The following is a 27,008-nucleotide window of genomic DNA, read 5'->3' as shown; positions in this document are numbered from 1 at the left end:
GTACTAGAAATGTTGGCTTTAGCAATAAGAAAAGAAAAAATAAAGGAATTAGAATAGGCAATGAGGAAATAAAACTATCACTCTTTGCATATGATGATATGCTTAGAAAATCCTAGAAAATTATTTGAGAAACCTACTGGGAACAATTAACAGCTTTAACAAAGTTGCATGATATAAAATAAACCCACACAAATCATCAGCATTGATATATATTGATGACAAAGTCCATCAGCAAGAAATAGAAAGAGAAATTTTATTTAAAATAGCTATAGATAAACTAAAATATGTGGATGTCTACCTGCCAAGACAAATCCAAGAATTATATGAACACAATTACAAAACACTTCTCACATAAATAAAATCAGATCTAAATAACTGGCTCATGAGTAGGCTGAGCTAATATAATAAAAATGACAATTGATCTACTTGTTCAGTGCTATACCCATTAAACTGCCAATTATTTTATGGAAATCAAAAAAATAATAAAATTCATCTGGAAGAACAAAAGGTCAAGAATAGTAAGGGAATTAATGGGAAAAACACAAAGTATGGTGGCTTAGCAGTATCAAACCTAAAACTATATTATAAAACAGCAGAGAACATTATGAAAGACAAAATGGATAACTTTGATTACATTAAATTAAAAGGCTTTGTCATAAACAAAACCATCAGAAACAAGATTAAAAGGGAAGTACAAAGCTGAGAAAAAATCTTTTCAGCTAGCATTTCAGATAAAGGTCTCATTTCTGAAATATATAAAGAACTATGTGAAATGTATATGAATACAAGTCATTCCCCAATTGATTAATGGTCAAAGGATATGAACAATTGTCAAATGATGAAAGTAAAGCCATTTTTAGTCATGAACACCGTTAACACATTGTTTTAATGTTGCCTCATATTCTCACCAAAATAGTTTTCCACTTTTAATTTGCCAAAAAGGGTAGCTTTAGAATCCTTTTTTATAGGATCTTATATATATGTGTGTGTGTGTGTGTGTGTGTGTGTGTGTGTGTGTGTGTGTGTGTGTGTGTGTATTCACTACATTTAAATGAAACAAATCATTGGTGGATCTCAACTGAGTCTTCCTTGATTTGAATTCTTTACAAAGACCTGTACATTTTGTTCACAAAGGTACAGTACCTCATTCAAAACTATCTCACAATATTCTATTATTTATGATGGCTACTCCAATTGTACAATATTTGAAGGGGAACAGATATATATGGAGAGATCTTAAAATGTGTTATAAAGTTTTTGATAACTTGGTTACTACTTATTGCTATTTTTGTAGTGGCTTATTTTCTGACCTTCTTCTCAGTCTTGTATTTTCAACATCTTAAAAACTTTAATCTAATGACAAAAACTCTCAACTACTACTTAGATTCTTTAAAAAAAAATAGAAGAAAAAATATAGACTCTCAAAGAGCAATACAAAGCAGCTGCACACTCATTCTAGTCACCTCTGAAGAGTGATATTGTTCAATACTGCCATTCCTGTTTTTAAAAAACAACAACAAAAAATAAAGTCTTTTATTTTCCCTAAATGCCGACTTCTTCAGATCATATGTTGGCATACGATTTCAATATTAACTGGTAATTTTTTTTTAGAGTTTTCTATAAATTTTCATATTAATCATATCTCTAAACAATCTCAAATAAGTAAAAAAATGGATATCTCACAAGAATTAATTCAATACACTTCCTAGTTATACATTTAGAGACTTAATAGTAGTGAGGGCAATCAAAGGAACCTGCTTTTTTGCTGAACTAGAATACTTTTGATGAGATAGGTGATGATCTCTGGTCCCCTCCACTGAGAAATGTGAGAAATTAGATCTTGTTAAAGATTGAGGACAAATGATGGTTTCTAGGTATTCTGTTGGTTTCCATGGAGAAACCCCCTCTGATGGGGACTAAAGTCAATTATGATTGGCAAAAGTTGGAAAGGTCCATAATTCAGCAAGCAATAAGAATTGTTGAAAGATTTTACCTCTCTCTATTTTGAATATATTGCTCAGAATTTGTCCAGCTTCTCCCTTGGATTCCCAGAAAAGTAAAAGATGACTTCTCTTCCTTCTCCTCTCCCTGAAACAATAGACAGTATAGGTACTTAGCAGTATGAACTGAGGTGTGCCTACATGAAAGTAGGACTAGACATGGAGTCTCTTGTTGCCTCATTTATTTTATTTTATTTCTCTGAGAAAGATTATCAAACAACATTTTTGAGCAATTGGCATGTTCATCCTTGTGGCTGCCTTATGAGTGTAAGAAGGCAGGAGTTCTTCAGTTGGTAGATAGCACTACTATCTAGCTAAAAAATTACACAAATACACACTATACTGCCTTTTAAAGGAGAAGATGCATTATAACCACCAGAAAAAGCTTGGAAAATATACTGTATGATGAAATATAGGTAGGATGAAATATATGTAGGATGAAGAAAGCCTAAAATATTATCTTTCCTCCTCAAAGATCTGAACATTGTGGATTGTTTAAACAAGCAGACCTGAGGGAAAAGTAAAAACATCTGCTCATCAATACCACAAAGTGCTTACCTTTTAGGAAAACATAATATGTATGATGAATAATTGTTTTATGTTCTTAAATAGCTATTACTCTGAGTTAATGAGTCTTCATAATTTGCAAATTTTTTGTAGAATAGGAAATAAATATTTTCTTATAATTGATATTTACTTTGTACTGTATTTTTTAAAGAAGGGACTCCATTCCATTAATCTTTCTCAAGAGAGATCCTAGACATGAGCCATAGGCAAACTTCACTTAAGAAAGTTTCCCTAGAACTTTGAGAAAGGGAAAATATGTCAAAAACATGAGAAAGGCCTGATTCCCCTCTTTGGAGATCAGGTATCCCCAAAGACTGAACCTTGTTTGCATGAAGCTAAACTAGAGGACTCTTTTCTAAGAGGAGATCTGCTTGGGTCATAGAAAACATAGTAATTTACAGATGGAAAATCTTTCAGAGTTTATAATTTCTTCATTTTATAGATGAGAAACCTAAGCAGGAATGAGTTATACAAAAGTACATATTTAGTGAAAGTCATGGCCAGAATTATTATCCAGAAATCCTAAATCCGAATCCAATGGAATCTTCACTGCAACAATCCTAAATCTGAGTCCAATGGAATCTTCACTGCAATGCATGCTTTAAGATGTAAGCAGCAGCAAACATGGTGAAAATAGAAATGCCTGCATGCATGAGCTAAATGCAAAGTGAAGTTTAAAAAGAGCTAAAAAATATACAAAGTTACTTTAACATCAGTGGAAAGAAAAACCACAATGATAAATGATAAATCACAAAATGATAAAAACTGAATGTCACCAAAGTAAAAAGAAGGTTTGGCCCAAAGTAGGGTTATGAGAAGACACCAATCCCAGTTCTTTTCTCAATGTGGTTGTTCACTGTGTGGAACAGTGAATACAATGTCAAAGTTTTTCAATATGTTGACTGGTTTTGCTGATTTTTTTTCTCTTTCTATTTAAAAAAATTGCATTGTATCCCCAAAATCCACAAAGTTGAAAGTAGAGGAATAAAATAAAAATATTATCCCTTTTATAATTCACAAGGCCAAATACTTATACAATGGAAATTTTCAGACAAAGTACACACCCTAATCTTTAGGCAATACTTTTGTGAGTACTCTCCAGCCACAAACTCCAGCTTTTTACCAGGTGTTTCACTTGAGACTGACAACTGTTATTAAAACACTGCTGACCCTTTAAGCCTGTGTCCTAACATAATACATGTTTATGTGACTCATTACAAATAGAAAAAGGAATATTCTCTAAATATTGGGCTAAATGGGAATTTCCTCAGAAACATTACTGCTTCCCATGCCAAATACTGTTAGGGGAAAAAAAAGATATCAGCATTTTGGTGGTAGCAATAATATAGTCAAGATTTAAACTTTTTCTTTTTATTTGTCTTTTTCCTTTTCCTTTCTGTTACGAGGTCAGTTTGAGTGAATACAATATTTATAAACTTTATTTAAAACATTCTTAAAGAATTAAGATCATTAATTGGAAATTTAATTTAATACCTCTTAAAACATATGTGAACGTCAAGAAGCATGGGGCCAAAGAGACAATAGTAATGTTAGTAAAATTTTATTATTAATATGGAAATTAACATTATGTATATTTTTCATCTTGGGTGGCATTTTCAATCCAGTGTGCCTGTGCTTGGTGCTTATTTAACTACAGTCTTTTAAAAAAAAAGGATAAATAATTGAATTTAGTAAATGATACATGCTTTACTTCATATAATGTTGAATAAAAAGTTTGAATTTTTCATCAATTATTTTAGAATTGTCTGGCCACAATAAGTGAAAAAAAAACATGTGTGTGTGTGTAAATATATATATATATATATATATATATATATATATATATATATATATATATATATATATATATATATATATATATATATATATATATAAATGTTTAATATCAAGCATTTTTGTATGCAAAAAAAAAAACAAAACACTGTGCTGAGTTCTGAGGATACAAATAGAAAAGTAAAATACCCTCGATTCTCAAAAAGTTATCATTAAATGCAAGAGACAACACAATGAAAACATGCTTATAATGACTTTCTATGCTTAATAAATTGTATAAATATGAATTTGTAAAGCTAGAACCATCCTACTAGTTTCCTTTCTGGCCATATTTGACCTGAAACTCTTATGTACCTTAGTCAAAATAATAATTTCTGGGTTTTTTAAAATTTAATTTTTAATAATTTTTATCTGATATCCATGCCACTTATGGGATAGTAAAACACAAAATATTATTAGTCCATAATAGTGTATAATACTTTAATATTAAAAAGTTACTTTGTGTTTAGAAACAAAATATGGGGAGACTTAAGTGCCTACTTTTTTTAAAATAAAAGGAGAGGAAATTTTCAAAAAGCCCCAAATAATTACTCAGAAATATAAATTTTTTTTACTTAGAATAAAAGCATTAAAGGGATTTATCAAATGTAACATATCCTCAATAATAACATTTCTATTAATTTCACTGTGCATTGTGGTTATAAATTATCATATTTTCATAAATAATGGAGGAATCATCACATCATTTCATTTCAAAGGAAAAAAGTTGGGTATAGAATGTTTTTATTAAGATAATAATGCAGTATCTTTGCAACCATTTAAGAGAGCTTTGATTTTAATTTATTTGCCTTTTAATACATTATCTAAACTTATCATTTTTGAATATGGAAAAATATAAAATAATCATAATCTTTTGTTTTGGTCTGGACATGTGATTTTTATGAGTGCATGAAATTCTTGTTGTGGAAACTATTAACTATGATATGCTCATCAATTCATTTCTCTTTGAAATTGAATGGTATAGGGGCAGCTAGGTGGCTCATTGGATAGAACACCAGCCCTGAAGTCAGGAAGACCTGTGTTCAAATTTGACCTCAGACACTTAACACTTCCTAGCTGTGTGACCCTGAGCAAATCACTTAACCCTAATTATCTCAGGAAAAAAAAAGGAAGGAAGGAAGAAAGAAAGGAAGGAAAGAAAGAAGGAAGCAAGGAAGGAAGGAAGGAAGCAAGCAAGCAAGGAAGGAAGGAAGGAAGGAAGGAAAGAGAAAGGAAAAGAAAGAGAGAAAGGAAGAAAGGAAAAGAAATGGAAGGAAGAAAGGAAAAGAAAGAGAGAAAGAAAGAACAGTTGCATGAGATAGTAAGAGGTTAAGTAACTTAAGTCAAGAACACATAGTTAGTATATATTAATGTCAAATCTTAAGTTCAAAGTATCTTGACTTATAACCATCCTTTCTCTGCTATGACTTGCTGTCTCTCCAGTAGCACTGAAAACACTTGTCTAGGAACTAGATCTAGATTCTAACCCAATTTTCCCAGAAAGTCACTTAATCTTTACATAACTCAGATTTCTAATCTACAGAGGTTTTGAGGAAGGGAAATAAGATGAGATTGAAGGTTCTTTGAACTGATAATACCATATAATTCTATCTGAAACTCTGACACTAGCAGACAAAATAATCTTAGAAATATCTTATTTTTTTCTGTCCTTTATTTTCCATTTCCAAAAATTCCAAAATAAAGATGATAATGTAAAATAGCTAAAACTGAATAATATTCCCCCATTGAAGTCCATTCTTTTAATTAACTATTTTTAAAATCTCATAATATAAAACTCAAAGGACCAAAAAATATATTTGCATATTTAGGGTCTCCTCTGACTTCAGTAGGTGCTCATTATTTATTTATTTAGTTTTGATTTTCCTCTAGGACCAATAGTGAGGAGGCAACTCATTGAGAATTACCAGAAATTATTTTATCAGAAAATCCGAAGGAGTTACATAGATCCATAAATTTTTTCATCTTGAGAGAGGAAAGTGTTAAAAACAAGTCATATAAAAACTCATATTTTTACAGTGTTCAAGCAATATTTCTGGTTTTTCTAGTTCTCTCATGTGGCTCTCATTAAGTGGGGTCATCTTCAGTTAACTTGAGTACCTAAGACCAAGGAGACAACAATAAACTATAATGCAGGCAATGAGTCTAGACAGTGCTATTATGTTCAACATATTGTAGCTCAACAGAACAACTTGGATTGTTTCAATAATAACTCTGGCCAGCCATTCTCTCTACTGGCTGTTCCTGACTTCTACAGGCTGATAAACTTATTAGGTACCTATTACAGCATTGCTACCAAGAAGCACATTCAAATGTAATGTTGTACCTTTTATCTTTAAGTGTGATGAGGAAAAACACGACTGCCAATGCCAACTTGGCACCAGGTACTCTGGTTGTTTAGCTATTTGGGGTTGGATACAACAACAGCAAGTAATTCATATCAATCATCAACACAGAGAACAGTACAACTCAAGTGGGTGGTATTGTATGCATCAAGGCTTAAAAATATAAAAATGCTGTCCTCACATACACTGTGCTATCATCCTTTAACCCCAAAGAAACAAATGCATTTCCAACAAGAGACCATTTTAATCTCTCAGTTGGCCAGTTTATGTGCTTTCTCTTGGCTATAACTTGTGCAGAGATTAAACTTAAAGATGCAATGTGATAAAAGAGAAGCATTTAGATAGCTGGTCTTGCAATCAGGATACAGGTCCATTGTGTCAAAGAAAGGACCTAAGCTGAAGTTCAGCTTCTGATACAGAGTAGCTGGCTGATCATTGGCAAGTCACTTCTAGAATCAAATATAAACTGCTTCTAGGCATGTAAAGTTCTTTACAACTTAGCTTCAACCTATGTTCCAACATTATTATGTTTTGTTGCTGCCTAATCATTTCAAATTCTTCATGACCTTATTTGGAATTTTCTTGACAAAGATAGTGGAGAGATTTGCTATTTTTCCTTTTTTATATAGATGAGAAAATTGAGGAAAATAGGGTTAAATGACTTATCCAGCATCATACAATTAGTAAGTGGCTGAGGTCAGATATAAATCCAGGAAGATGAGTCTTCCCAATTTCAAACTCTGCACTCTATCCACTATGACATCTAGCTGCCCTTCCAGTATCATTATACAGTCCCAAAAGTCTTGGTCTCAAAAGCTTTAATAATTTAAAACTATACAAAAGCTTTTGGAACACCCTATGTACTATTCCCCTTCCCTATAATAGTGTTACAATATTATTTCACATGCTATTCTGATGCATCTGTAAGAGGGAGACTGAAATCTGTAGTTCCTTCAAAGCTCAAATACTACCTCCTAAGATTATTTGATACACACATATATGTGTGTGTGTATGTGTACATACATGTCAACCCCGGTAGAATGTAAGCAAAATGAGAGCAGAAACTATTTATCTTATGATATATGTTCCCCTTGTGGGTAGAAGCTCTTCATTCTAGCCAAATTAATTTCTTACCTATGTCAGGAGGATATTGTCCCTGAGCCTTTTTTGTGGTTTATGCCACTTTAAATACTCTCTAACCTACTTTCTTCTCTCCTTTTACTATACCAGAAGCTTTAATGGTGAGCTCACATTCTACTTCCTTTAAGAGGCCTCTTATAGCCAATCCCAAACTCAATAATTCTCTTCTGCAGTCTCATAGGAATTAAATCTATGTCATGCATTTGGAATTTAATATACTTCATCTTATATTTCTTTTAATGTATAATTTTAGCTTTTTGAGGGTAGTGATGTTTTCTTCATCTTTGTATATCTATTACTGGGCACAGTACCTTCAACAGAGTAGCCACCCATGTAGTCTGTCAACAAATATTTATTAAGGGTTTAATCTTTGCCAAACACTTTGCTAAATAAATGGTTAAAAAAGAGTTACTCCTTTCAAGGAGTACACATTCCAATGAAAGGAAAACATGTAAATATGTAGGTACATACAAGATATATATGAAGTAAATGCAGGTAATCTGAAAGGGGAAACATTAGTTTAGGGGATTAGGAAAGTCTTCCTGCAGGAAAGTGACTTTAAATTGAGTTTTGATGGAAGCTGGGGAAGCTAAAGGGCTGGTAAAGCAATAAAAGTAGAATAATGTAGCTTAATCAGAGACTGTGTTGAAGGGAACAAAGTGTAAGAAGACTTAGGAAGAAGGAAGGGACTAGTCTATTTTGAAGCCTAAGTGAGAACTGTATATTTTATTATGTATATAATTAGAAAATCACTGTAGTTCATGGAGTAGGAAGATGGATAATGTCAAACCTAGACTTTAGAAAAATCACATTAACAGATAAGTGAAGGACTGATTGAATAGGTAAAGACTGGAGTGGCTTGGAGACCCACTTTGTAGTTGAGGAAACTGAATCAAATAAAGGTTGTTTTATGATTTTCCTAGAGGCACACAGTCTTAAAAGATATTTGAACTCAACTCTTCCTGACTCCATGCCTAGGGCTCTATCCACTGTGCTAACTGCTTCTGATATAACAGTCCTGGTAAGAAGTAATAAGAGATTGAACTGGGATTATATTTGTGTAGTAACGGTGAATATTTTCTATTGGATTTTTGGTCCTACATTTTTTTTTAGAAATCGGTTAAGGAAATTACATAATTAGCTGAAGATTTAGCCATTTATCTGTTCAAAAGATTTTTTTTTGATAGTAGGCCTTTAATATTGCAATGATTTCTTGGTTCATGGGCTGAAATAAAGATATTATAGTTGGTTGCAAAAACAAATAGCTTTTGCTTCCTCACACACAATAAGCAGAGCATAATTGGATAACCAGGGAAATTATCTTAAATAAGTGATACTTTTATCACAATATTGTAGTACTTGCAATAGTTTTTAAAAGCTTGGTTAAATCAGTCTTTGAAAAGATTTTTTTCTTACCCATGCTTTCTTACTTGACCATCAAAGAGGTACACTTTCTGGTTGTAGCTTCTAAGAATTTAAGGATAATTTTAATTTTAAATCTCCTTTTGTATTATATCACAATAAAAGTATGGAACAGTCCTTAGCTGCTTTAATTCAGGCTTTTATTTCTTATGATGCAAGTTCTGTAAGGCATTCTTTTCTATAAACAATCTGTTTTATCCTTATATTAAAAAGTTATTCATTAGCATATTTACTTTCTTTGATTATTTTCCATATACTACCACAATAAAACTTTTAGCTTCCATGTTTTCATCTGAACTCACTGATTCTCTGACAATTTTAACATTATTCAAATGAACTCATGTTAAAAATCAAGCCAACAAAAGTTTGTGGTAAAAGTTTCTTTACTATATACTTCATTAATATCTTTTTTTATGATTTAAATAAACATGAAACTTTTGTCTAAATGGCTACACTGGTTGGAGGACTGCAATTGTCATTCCATACAGGTAAAAAACCAATATTTCTATTATAATAACTCTTTTATTCATTGCAGTTGCTTATATACCACAAGCATTTGATTCAATTTTGTTTTTCTTTTATTTTGCCTTCATATTATATAATATTCTATACTGTGGACTCAGGTATGTTATGGGCCAGAACTTGAAACAAGGTGCTAATGTACTTAGTTCACACCTTTAGAGAGCATATTTAACAAAGAGATTCACAAGTTGGGCAGAAATATAAGCAAGAAGCTCTCAGGGCCAAGCCCACAGAAACCCACAAAACCACTCTCTTGGAGGAGGAGTCAAGATTCATTCCAACTTCCACCTTTGTGCTGGCTGGAGACATTCGGAGAGAGTTCTTAGAACCAAGGAGAGAGATAGGCCTCTACTAAAGTTAACCAGGCCTCAGGAAGAGAGACCAGACTGAAGGAGAAAATAAAGGATCTGGACTTTAAATTCTGGCTGCATTTGAGGTGATTACATTGAACTGAAACTAAGGCTGTCTCCAGAAGCTCCCCCCCGCCAAGAAACCTGCTCCCGGACAACGATTATATTTTAGAGAATAACATTACACAGGTATTCTAACATATCATCCTATCTTAAAGTTTTTAATGACCATATTAATGACTTTAAGTTGAACCAAATTTTCACTCTAATATAATAATTAGCTTCTGTTTCTTCTTCTTCCTTTTCTCCTCCTCCTCCTTTTTTTTTCTGCTCTTCTTCCACCTTCTTCATGTTGAAGTTCCATCTGAAGTATTCTTCTTGTTCCTTTATTAAGGGCACTTAAAAAAATTAACACAAATTCTTGGTAATATGGCATGCATCAGTTCATCATACCCATCAACAATGATTAGCTAGTGAAAATTTACAATGTAATGTGATTAAACCTTCTGCTAATTGGTACACATTGCATTAATTGAATTTTGGCTCATATTAAATGTAACTTAATAATTTACAATTAAAAGTTTCATATTATTAGTTTCACATTAATCTTATTCTATTATATACTTTATAAAGCTGTTGGAAAGATCAAAAATTTATAAAAAATGTGGAAAACATAAAACACCAAGCAAATAGCAGATAATAAATAATATCAATAACAGTAATGTTATTTAGTACAGTTAGGATTTGAAATCAACAACTTCCAGGTCAGACCTACTGCTGATATTTGGCTGCACCACTATACATAAGTTACTTAACGTCTCTGAATTTCATGTTTTAATCTGTAAAATACAAACAATAGAAACAATATTATTTGGTTTCTGGGATCAAAAGAGCTTAATATGAGTTATCCTCAGAATATCAGAGAGTCAATGTATAAGCAATCAATCAACAAAGTTTTATTAAGCACCAACTATATTCCAGGTATTGTTCTAAGAATTGGGAATAGGGAGAGAGGTAAAACATAACAAATAAACAAAAACATTCTCATATCAAGAAGCTCACCATATAGGAATGAAGATAATATACAACCCATTATATAGAAACAGGATATAGAAAAGATGCTATCTTTAAGGGAAAATCCTGGCATTAAGAGGGTTTGGGAAATATTTCTTATAAAAGGTAGGATTTAGCTGAGACTAAGAAAGCCAGAAAGAATAGAAAATAGGAAGATATGGAATGAGGGAATTCCAGGCATGGGGGTCAATTAATAGAAATGCAAAAAGTAAGAAGATGAAGTTCTCATTTAAGGGATATAAAGAAAACCATTATTACTAGATCTTGCATTCATGGTTGGGAAGTAAGATATTAAAAAAACTGGAAAGTAAGAAGAGCTCAGTTTATGAGGATTTTTTAAAAAACGCTCCTGGCAATAATAGGCAGTTATTGATAGTTTATTGAATAGTGGGATAGCTTAAGTTAGTTGAGTTAGACTTACTTTTTAGGAAGATCAATTTTACAACTGATTGGAAGATGGACTGAATTAGAAAGAGATTTGAAAAAGAGAAAGTAATCACAGGGTTATTGAAATAATCCAATGGAAGATGGAATATAGGCCTGGCCCAAAGCATAAAAAGAAAAAATCAGATATAGACAAGAAATATTACAAAGGTATACTAGAGCTTTTTAAAGCTTTTTAAACTGTGCATCACCATCCCATATGGAGTGCTGAAACTGAATGTGGGTGTCACAAAAAACTGGCAACAGTAAAAGGTATCAAATATGCTTCCAAGATTTAATTCTTTATGTAAAAATAAATAAGTATATTTATCTTACTAGTATGTAAATTTGCTTTCATCTTTAATAAAGGTTAAAATTACATATAAACTAAATTGTTTTAAATTAAATTTCTTTATGATTTATTATCATAAAATGTTTGATTAGTATACTTATCTTTTATATACTTATATAACTGGGGTCATATAAAATTTCTCAGGTGAAACGGGGTAACATGTAGAAAAAATTTGGGGAGCCCTCTGATAAGAAAAGAAAAAATTTAGAGATATCAATATTCATGGGTCAGAAGTTTTTTTTGAGAACTTCCCGGCTAAGACTCAAAATATTTGCTTGGTATTTTACAATGAAATGCATGCCATTCATGATAACATAGGGCTTGGCAGCACACAGCACTACTCTGAAGGATCTAGTTTATTTAAAACATTTTAACTAGTGGCTTTCTAAAACAGGCCTCAGACACTTAAGCTTACATATATTTTTTCCTAGTGCTGAGAAAAGCACCCCGTGATCTTCGCCAAGATTTTCTCCTTTCAATAAAACAGCTATAGTGCCCCAAAATGAAGGAGCAATTATTGTTACTGTTCAAGCACGGTGCCTACAAGTAGGTAAGCACATAATAGTGGCCGTACTTTTCTACTTACTTACTGTATGCCAAGCACAGAGCTCAATAATACATAAAGTGTTTGGAAATACTTTAGGTCTAAAGAGTGCTTCATAAAACCAAATTTCTTGGTACTTGCCATCCTTTCAGCAGTCTAGTTTGAGATACACTTACTTATCTACCAGGTACTGAAAAAAATTAGTACCTGAGTGTTCAAAAGGTATTTAAAGTACAGTAGTTTTGTTCTTGTCAAGAGTGTCAATGTAGTCTAGCTAAATTCATATTTCTTTTTCAGCCAACATAGGAATTTCACATTATATCCATAGCTTTTAAGATCATTTATTTAGTGGCAAGTAAAATTAATATATTGACATGATCCCCAATCTATCCTTTTATCTTCTTTCCCCAGACCTGTTACAGCCCAGTGAGGAGGACATGACATGATTTTTTTTTTCTGAGGCTGGGGTTAAGTGATTTGCCCAGAGTCACACAGTAAGAAAGTGTTAAGTGTCTGAGATCAGATTTGAACTCAGGTTCTCCTGAATTCAGGGCTGGTGCTCTATCCACTGCGCCACCTAGCTGCCCCAGACATGACATGATTTCAAATATCAGCTGGATCATGTGGATGAAACTGCCTAAAGATTGGGCACTTAAAAGAGCAGAAGTCAGAGTGATGAGCTTTCTTCAATATCATTTTTATTCTTCATCTTTTTTCCTCATTTACTTTCTCCCCCCCCATTATTGTTCATTATTATTATTTCTACGAAATCACTATTGTATGGCCAGCTCCCTATTCTTTCCCTCCATTCTTCTTTGTGTATTTCTGTATCTTGCCAGTTGTTCAAACCCACTATAAATTAGTGGAGAAACTGCTAAAGTAGTAAAAGTAAACTATTTTAAAATGGGAAAATAAGATGCCATCTACCTTTGGTATTTGACCAAGATGCCTTATTAGTTAACTGTGATAGTTAAGCTGCTCTTTTCTCTGTTCTTGCCTGTGTGTTCATAATTAGAATGTAAACTTTCCTAGGATTAGTTGTCTTCTTTTCAGTATCAATTTAACAGATGGGCTTTTTCTTTTACACTTCAACTGAGTAATTTGTAATTGGTTTATTTCTTTTCACTAGTCCAACATTTGGCCAGACAGGAATATTAAAAAAAAGTATCTAATCAGGCTCAGAACTGTCCAGGCTGTAAGCTTTCACTTCATGGATGTGTACAGATCTGAAAGAAGAAAGTTGCTTTCTTCTAATGTTACTATAACTTGGAAGGGATAAAATGAATTGTCAGCCCTTTTTTCCATTAGGTTTAAATCATATGCTGAGAATAATTCTTCATGTATCAAGATAGAATAAAATAGGTAAGATTCCTAGATTTTTTTCCAAAAATTATCTCATATTTCTTTAAAAGAAACTTTTAAATTAACAAATATTTATATATGTATCCTTTTAATAAATCTTTTAAATAAATATGCATAATCAAATTTAAAATTTGTCTCATAGGTGAGGTCAAAAAATATGTTTTATTCTGCATAGAAAGACCCAATGGTCTATCACCTCTCTCCAGAAAGTAGATTTCAAGCAGTACCAAGTTCATTGCATTAATAGAATATAGCTTGAGGATCTCAACTCTGAGCAATGAAACTTTTCATGGAACTACTACCTACTGAACAACTTTCTGATCAGCTCTATTTATTTGCTGATGATATCGTTCTCTGGAATTTGGTTCCATGAGCCTGCATAAGCCAAAACTTTCTGACCAGGTTTTTTGGACTATAGGATTTCCAAAAGGAAATACTAGCCATGTTGCTTTAGTCCATCACACCTCCTTCAAGAAGTTTTATCTGTGTTCTCTCCCTCTATACCTCTGAACCACTCATTGTTTACATTGTTGTTATTTCTTAATTCATATACTCTATTATTCCAATAAACTGCAAATTCCTTTATAGCAAGAACATTTCATTTTTGTTTTTCTATTCCTAGTGCCTGATACATCCTAGCTAATAGTAAATGCTTGCAAACTGATTGATTCCCAACTAGATTTGAAGTGTCTCAATAGTAGTATCATATGTCATTCATTTCAATTCAATTTATTGAAAATTTATGTGATCAATACCTTGTGCTGTTGATATATACTAAACTTCTAGACTTCTAACTTTCTAACTCTATCAGCAGATTTCAATTAAATATTAGCTGTCAGTAATCCAGCTATATTCTTCTGGAGCTTCATCGAAAAGTATATACTTTAGTCATCCTCTTTTATTTACTTCTAACTAGTATCATGGGATCATTAGATCTTAGATGTGGAACAAGATGAGTACTCTAGAGGCCACTGAGTCTAATTCCCTGTCCTCATCTTACACATGAGAAAACTAAATCTGTGAGAGATGAAATAACTTGAGTCTGAAGCAGAATTCAAACCCTGGTGTCTAACTCGAAATTATAAGTTCTTGTCACTATATCATGCAGTCCTTCCTTTCCTAGTACATTGTCAATCAAAAGCCTTTCTACAAGTGTTGTTCTTGCAGTAAGTAGTTTAATTGGTTTGGAGAGAAAGGTAATATAAACAAAATAATTACTGGTACATAATATGCACATTAGGCAAGAGGGAACTTTTACAGATTTTTGTACAGAGGAATGACATAACAAAATCTTATAGATTTTTGTGTTTTGTGTTTCTACCTAAAATATAGTAGGTACCCAATAAATGTTTCTTGATTGTGTAATCCTTTGACAATATATAATTTCAAAGACAGCATCATATATTCTTTTTTGTTGTTAGAATCATATATTCTTAATAGAGTTAAACTTCTTAGTTGAACCATGTAGGTAAGGCTTGAACCTGGTTTTATTGCCACACTGTCAGGATGGATGCTCAATAAATATTGCAGGAACTATGTTTGAGAAGCCAGTTGTTTGACTTACTGTCTTTCATTTGAATTATCTCTCTGAAAAAGATGGAACAGAAACCTTGATTTCTTAGTGTCTTTGTAGCCTTTCTTCTAAGGTTTTTGGACAATGGTAAAGTCTCACTTCCTTTTGGAGCTCCAGGTGATAGAAAATTTTCATTTCTAGGCAAAAGTAGCTGCTGTTGAAAGAACAACTTCTAAGCATTAAGGAGCTTGTGTTCTCTGGACTTGTTCAAAATTGTTTTCAAGGATCTTGTGGACCCAGTTTCAGGAATTCTTCATGTTATATTCAGGAATTGTAGATGTTACTGATGTTGAAACTGCAGATTTCAACAGAAGCAATCAACTGCTCTTTAAAATTTACTTTTCACAAGCTAGTCCTAGGAAATGGATTTGGGCTTGTAAAGGGATTGATCAATAATGTCAAGTTGGCTTCTAAAGAGCTAGTCACTGAGTTACAGAGCTAGTGTGCCAAATAGTCAGTTCATGTTTTACAACATTATCCATTTCCTCCATGAAATCCACTTTTAATACTTAGCAATATGGATAGTGCTGAGAAAATTGCAAGAAAGGATGATCTAAAACAGGAAAATTGGGCCAGTCTCAAAAATAAGACAGATAAAATTTTAAATTTGAGAATCAAACTATTCTGTCTCTGTATTCACACATTTCATGTCTTTCTTAAGGTAATTATTTAACCACAAGACATAGTCACAAATTCCCAAAGCCTATCCACTGAAAAGAACTTGTATTCCATATAAATATCTCTGTGAAAGAGTTGATCATGGGGTACATAAAGGGGTCTATGTATTAATTGCCTGAAGCACTTGTTAGTTGTGTGACATTAAGCAAGTTATGATATTTAAGCCTGCCTCTGTTTCCTCATCTCAAAAATCCAATCCCCCTAAATGGGGATGGTATCTGGCTTAATAATAATAATAATCATACCTCATAGTCAGTGTCATCTGATTACTTCTATGAAAACAAAGAAATATATTGTGTTTATCCTCCTTGAGACCATTGTGAGGATTGAATTGAAATAGGTAGGAATTCAATGAATGACATCCTTTGGTATTCTGATACCATTATATGTCTACCACTGATAGTAGACAAACAACAGACATGAAGAAAATGGACTGATGACATAAATACTTTCAACATTAGTAACATTTCACCAATTATACATCAGCAAGCACTTCTTCCTGCTATATGTCAACAGTAAACTTTGTTTCATGTTATGAAGAAAATATTGCCATAATGTTTAAAGCAATCATTTAAAAAACATATCTAAAACTCAAGTAGATAAAATAAGAGATTAAATCAAGGAGCTACTAAAAGCTGAAGATGAACATTTTGGAGAACTTCAGATCATTGAAAATTTTTATTTCATACAAGAATCAAAATTATACTTAAAAAAGAGGTGACAAAAACTCAAAGTCACAAAATATTTTTTTTATTATTATATATATATTTTATAATATTATCCCTTGTATTCATTTTTCCAAATTGCCCCCCCTCCCTCTATTCCCTCCCCCCGACGACAGGCAATACCATACATTTTACATGTGTTACAATATAGTCTAGGTACAATACATGTGTGTGAATATCATTTTCTTGTTGCACAATAAACATTAGAATCCGAAGGTACATGCAACCTGGGCAGACAGATATTAGTGCTAACAATTTACATTCGCTTCCCAGTGTTCCCTCTCTGGGTATAGTCATCTCTGTCCATCACTGATCAACTGGAAGTGAGTTGGATCTTCTTTAAGTTGAAGATTTCCACTTCCATCAGAATACATCCTCATACAGTATTGTTGTTGAAGTATACAGTGATCTTCTGGTTCTGCTCATTTCACTCAGCATCAGTTGACCTAAGTCTCTCCAGGCCTCTCTGTATTCCTCCTGCTGGTCATTTCTTACAGAGCAATAATATTCCATAACCTTCATATACCACAATTTACCCAACCATTCTCCAACCGATGGACATCCATTCATCTTCCAGTTTCTAGCTACAACAAAAAGAGCTGCCACAAACATTTTGGCACATATAGGTCTCTTTCCGCTCTTTAGTATTTCTTTGGGATATAATCCCAGTAGTAGCGCTGTTGGGTCAAAGGGTATGCACAGTTTGATAACTTTTTGGGCATAATTCCAGATTGCTCTCCAGAATGTCTGGATTCTTTCACAACTCCACCAGCAATGTATCAGTGTCCCAATTTCCCCACATCCCCTCCAACATTCATCATTATTTGTTCCTGTCATCTTAGCCAATCTGACAGGTGTGTAGTGGTATCTCAGAGTGGTCTTAATTTGCATTTCTCTGATCAGTAGTGATTTGGAACACTCTTTCATGTGAGTGGATATAGTTTCAATTTCTTCCTCTGAGAATTGTCTGTTCATATCCTTTGACCATTTATCAATTGGAGAATGGTTCGGTTTCTTATAAATTATGGTCAGTTCTCTATATATTTTGGAAATGAGACCTTTGTCAGAACCTTTGTTTTTAAAAATATTTTCCCAATTTGTTACTTCCCTTCTAATCTTGTTTGCATTAGTATTGTTTGTACAGAAACTTTTTAGTTTGATGTAATCAAAATCTTCTATTTTGTGATCAATAATGATCTCTAGTTCTCCTCTGGTCATAAATTCCTTCCTCCTCCACAAGTCTGAGAGGTAGATTATCCTCTGTTCCTCTAATCTATTTATTATCTCCCTCTTTATGCCTAAATCATGGACCCATTTTGATCTTATCTTGGTATATGGTGTTAAGTGTGGATCCATATCTAATTTCTGCCATACTAATTTCCAGTTTTCCCAACAGTTTTTTCCGAATAATGAATTTTTATCCCTAATGTTGGAATCTTTGGGTTTGTCAAAGATTAGATTGCTATAGATGTACCCTTTTTTGTCCTTTGTATCTAATCTGTTCCACTGATCTACCGGTCTATTTCTTAGCCAATACCAAATGGTTTTGGTGACTGCTGCTATATAATATAGCTTTAGATCAGGTACACTTAGACCACCTTCCTCTGAGTTTTTTTTCATTAGTTCCCTTGCAATTCTTGACCTTTTATTCTTCCATATGAATTTTGTTGTTATTTTTTCTAGGTCATTAAAATAGTTTCTTGGGAGTCTGATTGGTATAGCACTAAATAAATAGATTAGTTTGGGGAGTATTGTCATCTTTATTATATTCGCTCGGCCTATCCAAGAGCACTGAATGTCTTTCCAATTATTTAAATCTGATTTTATTTTTGTGGCAAGTGTTTTGTAATTTTTCTCATATAATTCCTGACTTTTCTTTGGTAGATGGATTCCCAAATATTTTATACTCTCAACATTTGTTTGGAATGGAATTTCTCTTTGTATCTCTTGCTGTTGCATTTTGTTAGTGATATATAAAAATGCCGAGGATTTATGTGGATTTATTTTGTATCCTGCCACTTTGCTGAAATTTTGAATTATTTCTAGTAGCTTTTTAGCAGAGTCTTTGGGGTTCTCTAAGTATACCATCATGTCATCTGCAAAAAGTGATAGTTTAATTTCCTCATTTCCTACTCTAATTCCTTGAATCTCTTTCTCGGCTCTTATTGCCAAGGCTAGCGTTTCTAGTACTATATTGAATAGTAATGGTGATAGTGGGCAACCTTGTTTCACTCCTGATCTTACTGGGAAAGGTTGCAGTTTATTTCTATTGCATATTATGCTTACTGATGGTCTTAAATATATACTCCTGATTATTCTAAGGAATAATCCATTTATTCCTATACTCTCAAGAGTTTTTAGTAGGAATGGATGTTGGATTTTGTCAAATGCTTTTTCTGCATCTATTGAGATGATCATATGGTTCTTATTAATTTGATTATTAATATGGTCAATTATATTAATAGTTTTCCTAATATTAAACCAGCCCTGCATTCCTGGAATAAATCCTACTTGATCATAGTGTATTATCTTGGAGATAATTTTCTGAAGTCTTTTTGCTAATATCTTATTTAAGATTTTAGCATCAATATTCATTAAGGAGATTGGTCTATAATTTTCTTTCTCAGTTTTCGATCTACCAGGTTTAGGTATCAGTACCATGTCTGTGTCATAAAAGGAATTTGGTAGGACTCCTTCATCCCCTATTTTTTCAAATAATTTATATAACCTTGGGGCTAATTGTTCTTTAAATGTTTGGTAGAATTCACATGTGAATCCATCTGGCCCTGGGGATTTTTTCCTGGGGAGTTGATTAATAGCTTGTTCTATTTCTTTTTCTGAAATGGGACTATTTAAGCAATTTATCTCCTCCTCTGTTAATCTAGGGAGCCTATATTTTTGGAGGAAGTCATCCATTTCACTTAAGTTATCAAATTTATTGGCATAAAGTTGGGCAAAGTAACTCCTTATTATTTCTCTAATTTCCTCTTCATTGGTGGAAAGATCCCCCTTTTCATTTGTAAGACTATCAATTTGATTTTCCTCTTTCTTTTTTTTGATCAAATTTACCAAAGGTTTATCTATTTTATTGGCTTTTTCATAAAACCAACTCTTGGTTTTATTTATTAATTCAATAGTTTTTTTACTTTCAATTTTATTGATTTCTCCTTTTAATTTTTGTATTTCGAGTTTAATTTTTGGTTGGGGGTTTACAATTTGGTCTTTTTCTAGCCTTTTAAGTTGTAAGCCCAATTCGTTAATCTTCTCTTTCTCAATTTTCTTCAAATAAGCCTCTAAAGATATAAAATTTCCCCTTATTACTGCTTTAGCTGCATCCCAAAGATTTTGATATGATGTCTCATCATTATCATTATCTTGGGTGAAATTATTAATTGTTTCTATAATTTGCTCTTTCACCCAGTCATTCTTTAAGATGAGATTATTCAGTTTCCAATTACTTTTTGGTCTATTTACCCCTAACTTTTTACTGAATGTAGCTTTTATTGCATTGTGATCTGAGAAGAAGGCATTTATTATTTCTGCCTTCCTACATTTAATTTTGAGATCTTTATGTCCTAGTATATGGTCAATTTTTGTATAGAATCCATGAACTGCTGAGAAGAAAGTATATTCCTTCCTATTGCCATTCAGTTTTCTCCAAAGGTCTATCATACCTAGTTTTTCTAATGTTCTATTTACTTTTTTAATTTCTTTCTTGTTTGTTTTGTGGTTTGATTTGTCTAAATCTGAGAGTGCAAGGTTGAGATCTCTCACTATTATAGTTTTACTGTCTATTTCTTCTTGCAGTTCTCCTAACTTTTCCTTTAGAAAGTTAGATGCTATACTACTTGGTGCATATATGTTTAGTATTGATATGGCTTCATTATTTATGCTACCTTTCAGCAGGATATAGTTTCCTTCCTTATCTTTTTTAACAAGATCTACTTCTGCTTTTGCTTGATCTGAGATAAGGATAGCTACCCCTGCTTTTTTGGCTTTACCTGAAGCATAATAGGCTCTGTTCCAACCTTTTACCTTTACTCTGTATGTATCTCCCTGCTTTAAGTGTGTTTTCTGTAGGCAACATATTGTAGGGTTCTGCTTTTTGATCCAATCTACTATCCGTCTCCGTTTGATGGGATCGTTCATCCCATTTACATTTACAGTTAAAATTACTAATTCTGTATTTCCTGCCATCGTATTATCCCCAGCTTATGCTTTTTTCCCTTGACCCCCCTGATCCCCCTCCCCGATATTTAATTTACAGACCCCCCTTGTGCCGCACAACCCTCCCTCTTTTTTTTTTTGCATCCCTCCCCCCTCCCTCCAAGTCCCTTCACTTATTCTCCTTTTCCTTTTCCCTTTTCCTCTCCCCCCTTTTAATGAGGTGAGAGAAAATTCTCTGAAAAACAAATATGTTAATTATTTACTCTTTGAGCCTCTTCTGATGAGAGTAAGATTCACAAAATGATTCTCCCCCTCACTAAGTTCCCTCAGATATGGTGTATTTTCTATGTCTCTTCCTGGGATGTAGTTTCCCTCTTTTAATCACTCCTTCCCCTTTTTCTGAACCAACCTCCTTCGCTTTACTACACCCCCCTTTTTTTTCTTTTATATCAGTAAAATCAAATTATCCTTGAGTATTTTTTATATACCCACAACAGAGTTACAGTTCTCAAGGGTTCTGTGTACCTTTTTCTGTTTCTCTTCAGTCTTGTGGATGTAGATCAAATTTTTTGTTTAAGTCTGGTTTTTTTCTTAGAAACATATAGAATTCCTCTGTTTCATTGAATGACCATCTTCTTCCATGGAAAAAGATGCTAAACTTAGCTGGGTAGTTCATTCTTGGTTGCAGTCCTTGATCTTTTGCCTTACGGAATATCAGGTTCCAGGCCCTTCTATCTTTTAATGTGGAGGCAGCCAGATCTTGGGTGACCCTTATTGTGGCACCTTGGTATTTAAATTGTTTTTTTCTAGCTGCTTGCAGGATTTTCTCCTTTGTGTGGTAATTCTGCAGCTTAGCCACAATATTCCGTGGTGTTCTTTTTTTAGGGTCTATTTCAGAAGGAGTTCGATGAATTCTTTCCACATCTACTTTCCCTTCTGTTTCTATTATCTCTGGACAGTTCTCTTTGATAATTTCCTGTAAAATAGAATCTAGGCTCTTTTTCTGGTCATAGTTTTCGGGAAGTCCAATAATCCGCAGATTATCTCTCCTAGATCTTTTTTCCAGGTCTATAGATTTTCCCAGTAAGTATTTGACGTTGTTCTCCAGCTTCTCATTTTTTTTGTTTTGTTTGACTGATTCTTGGGTTCTCTGTGAATCATTCATTTCTATTTGTTCCATCCTGACTTTTAAGGAGTTATTTTCTTCTTTCACAGTTTTTAGTTCTTTTTGTAAATGCCCAATTTCGTTTTTAAATGAGTTATTTTGCTCTATTGAATTTTTTTCCATTTCCCTAATTTTTTTTTTTGAGAATTATTTTCTTTTTCCAATTCAGAAATTCTATTTTCTTGAGACTTTTTTATCTTTTCCAATTCAGAAATCCTACTTTCCTGTGTTTTTTTAACCTTTTCTAATTCACTAATTTTGTTTCCCTGCATCTCCTGTGAATTCTTTATTTTTTCCAACTCCAATTTCAGGACATTGTTATTCTCTATCATAGCTTCTCTTTCCTTTCCCCATTTTTCTTCGATCTCCCTCAATTTCTTAAGAGCTTCTTCTAGGAGAGAGTTATGTGATGGGGGGCAGGAATCGTTCCCCTTTAGGTTGTTGTCTGTTGATTCTCTGCTGTCAACTTCCTCGGGGTTGGATACCTGCTCTTTCTCTGTATAGAAGGAATCTATAGTTTTTCTAGCTTTTTTGCTCATACTTAAAAAATGTTTTGGGGTCTGTCCCTGGGGTAGGAAATTATTTACTTCTTTACCAGCTTCCTCCCAGACGGGATGGATGCAGTGGCCCCTGCGCCGGAGCTAAGATAGAGCTCTGGGAGAGAGTTCCCCACCCCCTCCCTGGAAGTGCCCCAGAGGTGATTAGCACTACTGTGCTTCGAGGGCGTAGAATAGTGAAGACAGCACGAAGCCCAGCTTATGTGTCCGGGTGGGGAGTGGATGTCTGCAGCAGGTGACGTGAGAAGCCCCTGCGCTCAAACTGGAAGTGTCTGCCAGAAACCGTGGTCCCTAGTTCAAAGGTTCCGCTTCTCTGGGACTTCCTGGAGCTGAGTTCCACTCCCTCCAGCTAAGCTAGGCAGTGTGTGTTGCCTTGGGCCATATCCACCCACTTGTCAGTCTCTTAACTATTCTCAGGAGGGAGCTGAGGCCACACCCCTTGGTGCCGATTCTCTGCTGAGTCACCCCCAGGGTGGGGGGGGGGAGAATCTAATCTGAGTTTTAAAATATTTTGGCTTTCTCTTCTGAACTGCTAAATAATTAGCAGAGAAGAGCTAACAGCCTGTGCCAGATTCCTTTACCTCAGTGGCTTCTCTGATCCCAGAGCCCCTCCCAGCGCAATGGGCGCAGTGTGCCCCTACCCCACCGTCTGTGCTGGTCTCTTATTCCTCCCCTGAGAACTGACCTTTCCTGTTGAAACTCCAGATTCTCTTCAGCTGGTAAGTCGTGCTTCCAGTCCTTGTGGATTCTATCAGTCCTGAGCTAATTTTGAGACTTAATTTATCTAATTGGTTGTGAGGGAGTGAGGACGTTCACTGAGTCGTGTGTTTCTTCTCCGCCATCTTGGCTCCGCCCCAGTCACAAAATATTTTGAAAATAAAATGGAAATATTTAAACTGAAATTCACAAACATTCTTTTAAAAATCAAACCAGCAAACTAATATGTAACAGGAGATTTAAGAAAAGTTGGCATCTATTATATTCATTGTGAATGAGTGATTTTTCTCATAATATTTGACAAAAAGAGTGAAAGCAATTCAGGGCCTACAAACAGTTGTATATGTGGCAGCCTGAAATACTGGTGAATTGTCTGGTGACACCACTTTTTTTTGGATTAGTATCCCAATCATTGTCAGACTATTCCCCTCTAAAGTCAAAGAAATATAGATGAAGCATAGAGTGGCAGGTTGGAATTTATTGATCTAGTCAGTAAGATCACTAACATTTCAGGGTTTTTGCTGGGACTTCACTAGGACTATAATGTTTTCCTGACATACATAATACATTTATTCATAACCTTTCTTCAGACCTTCCTTTTTACTGTCAAGAGTACCACCATTCTTCCAGTTACAGAGGTTTGCAATCTCTCTTACTCTCAATTCATCACTCTTACTCACCTCAATTGCCAAATACTATTGTTTCTACTTCCATAACATCCCCTGCTCTACTTTCTATTCACAGAGCAACCAGTCTAGTTCAGGCCTTCATCAGCTACCTTTAAGGATTGTTGCAATGTTTCTTTATTTGATTTCAAGTAATAATCATTCTAATATATCCTCTACTGTTACCTAAAGTAAAGACTTGATAATATCTAGATAATATCTAGAAACTTCAATAGTTCCCCCATTACCTTTAAGTTCAAATTTGTCAGTTTGGTATTGAAATCTCTTCATAATCCCTTCTTACTTTTTCATTTTTCTAAAACATTGCTCTACTCCATGTTTTCTACAATCCAAATATACCATTATACTCAGTGTTTCACATACATAATGATTTAAACCCATCTTGTACCTTTATACCAATCATTCCCTTTACCTGGAATGTATTTCCTACTTATGTCTACCTCTCAAAATCTCTGTTTTCTTCACACTATACACACGCACACACACACAATCCTGGCCTACACAACCCAGCACTATCATATTATTACTATATCTATACTCTATCTACCTACTTATACATATTCATGTTGTCTTTCTTTGTAGAATATAAACTCCTTGATATTAAAGACTAGATATTAAAGCCTTGCCTACTGGCTCTTTTGAACCTCCGCCACCTGGGTCTTTTTTCCTCATTATAGGCCGTGCCTCATGTACCCTTCAAGGGATAATTATTCACCCCACCTTGGTTGACAATGACTATGAGGGAGAAATTAAGGTCATCGCTTCTTCCCCCCACCGCACTATTACAATTCCCCCGAAACAACGTTTGGCTCAAGCACTGCCACTCCCTTTAGACACTAGCTTCCCAGCTTTCAAAAATAAGAGAGGAATATCTAACCCTGGGTCATCTGACATATATTGGGTACAGTCCTTATCACAAGAGAGGCCCACCTTAAAACTAAAACTACAAGGCAAATCCTTTACGGGACTAATTGACTCAGGGGCTGATGCCACAATCATTTCTGCCTCCCAATGGCCCAACTCTTGGCCCCTGCAACCATCTCTCACACATCTCCAAGGCATAGGACAGACTCAGGAGACTATGGAATCTACACAAATGCTGATATGGGAGGATGCAGAAGGAAACAAGGGCATAGTACGCCCCTTTATAGTTCCTAACCTCCCCATCAACCTTTGGGGTAGAGATATTTTATCTCAAATGGGCATTATCATGTGTAGCCCCAATTCTATTGTCACAGAGCAAATGTTGAGACAAGGATTCCTTCCCAAGCAAGGACTAGGAAAGAATAATCATGGAATTCGGGAACCTATACAGCTGCAACCCCAATCAGACAGAACAGGCCTTGGCTTCCAAAACCAAAACCTTTTTTCATAAGGGCCACTGATCCCCCCAGCCTACAGGCGGATAAGATCACCTGGAAATCAGATACCCCCGTCTGGATAGATCAGTGGCCCCTCCCAAAAGAAAAACTAGAGGCTGCAACTAAATTAGTTCAACTACAATTAGACGTGGGTCATATAGAGCCCTCTAATTCACCTTGGAACACACCAATATTTATAATCAAGAAGAAATCTGGGTCATGGAGGTTACTCCATGATCTTAGAGCAGTCAATAAAACCATGATACCCATGGGGGCCCTTCAGCCAGGCTTGCCTGCCCCCGTAGCAATCCCCGCTGGGTTTCATAGGATTGTCATAGACCTTAAAGACTGCTTCTTCTCCATACCATTAAACCCTGAAGATTGTAAAAGATTTGCCTTCACTGTCCCTGTCATTAACTGTATAGGCCCATCTCTTAGGTTCCAATGGAGGGTCCTGCCACAGGGCATGGCCAATAGCCCTACCCTTTGCCAAAAATATGTTGCTCAAACGGTAGACCCCTTTAGATTAAAATACCCACATCTCTATATAATCCATTACATGGATGACATCTTAATAGCAGGCCCTTCAGAATTAGAATTAGTAAAGGTATCTGATAGTCTAGTTTCAGCCCTCCAAAAGAGAGGCCTGCAAGTTTCACCAGAAAAAGTCCAAACTACCCTCCCCCAACTTTTCCTTGGGTTTGAGCTACATTTTTCTCAGGTAATAACCCAGAAAGCCCAGATACGTACCGCCCATCTTAAGACATTAAATGATTTCCAAAAACTTCTAGGGGATATTAATTGGCTACGTCCCTATCTGAAATTAACTACAGGGGATCTTAAACCCCTCTTTGACATTCTAAAAGGAGACTCGGACCCTTCCTCACCACGCTCCATAACAAAGGAAGGTGAGACTGCCTTACAGAAAGTCAATCAGGCAATATCCACTCAAAAGATTGGATACTATGACCCTGCAAAAAAACTCTGGCTTCTCATTTTTTCCACAACCTTTTCTCCCACCGGTTTGCTATGGCAAGGAATGCCCCTGTTCTGGATCCATAGCTCAGCAACTCCTAATAAAATACTTGCCACTTATCCCATACTTGTATCAGAGATTCTACAAGAAGGAAGGACCCTCTCCATAAAAATTTTCTTTAAGCTCTCTAACAAAATTTTCTTCCTTACTCAACTTAGATCCCATGATATCGACAGACGCGAACACTTACCTCTTTTTACTTTCGTTTCACGGAGCTCCGTAACGCCAGCAGCCTGGGGGAGCGAAATCGTCTCTGGGGGTCCGGACGGGCGGGGGGAGCGTTCTGTCGGGTCAAAGTCCCTATTTTTGAGCCCCACGTTGGGCGCCAGTTTGACCTGTCCAGCAGGTCTTCAACGTGGGTCAAAAAAAGAAGGACATAGACCGAAATTAA

At 34.5% G+C, this 27,008-nt stretch overlaps 1 protein-coding gene across 1 annotated transcript in view; it reads left to right on the top strand.

The window, feature by feature from the left end:
• The window catches only part of LOC141551040 (endogenous retrovirus group K member 7 Pro protein-like), a 112,229-nt gene extending 85,647 nt beyond the window's left edge, over nucleotides 1-26,582 (top strand). The window contains exon 2 of the mRNA XM_074282285.1: nucleotides 24,827-26,582. Within this exon, the coding sequence (XP_074138386.1) occupies nucleotides 24,827-25,595 (769 nt within the window). The 3' untranslated portion in view covers nucleotides 25,596-26,582. The remainder of the gene's footprint in view (nucleotides 1-24,826) is intronic.
• The last annotated feature ends 426 nt before the right edge of the window (nucleotides 26,583-27,008 follow it).

The sequence above is a fragment of the Sminthopsis crassicaudata genome, chromosome 1 (assembly GCF_048593235.1).
Source record: "Sminthopsis crassicaudata isolate SCR6 chromosome 1, ASM4859323v1, whole genome shotgun sequence".
Classification (NCBI taxonomy): Eukaryota; Metazoa; Chordata; class Mammalia; order Dasyuromorphia; family Dasyuridae; genus Sminthopsis; species Sminthopsis crassicaudata.
Note: the sequence above shows the minus strand (reverse complement) of the source record. Positions and strands in the feature narration are given on the sequence as shown.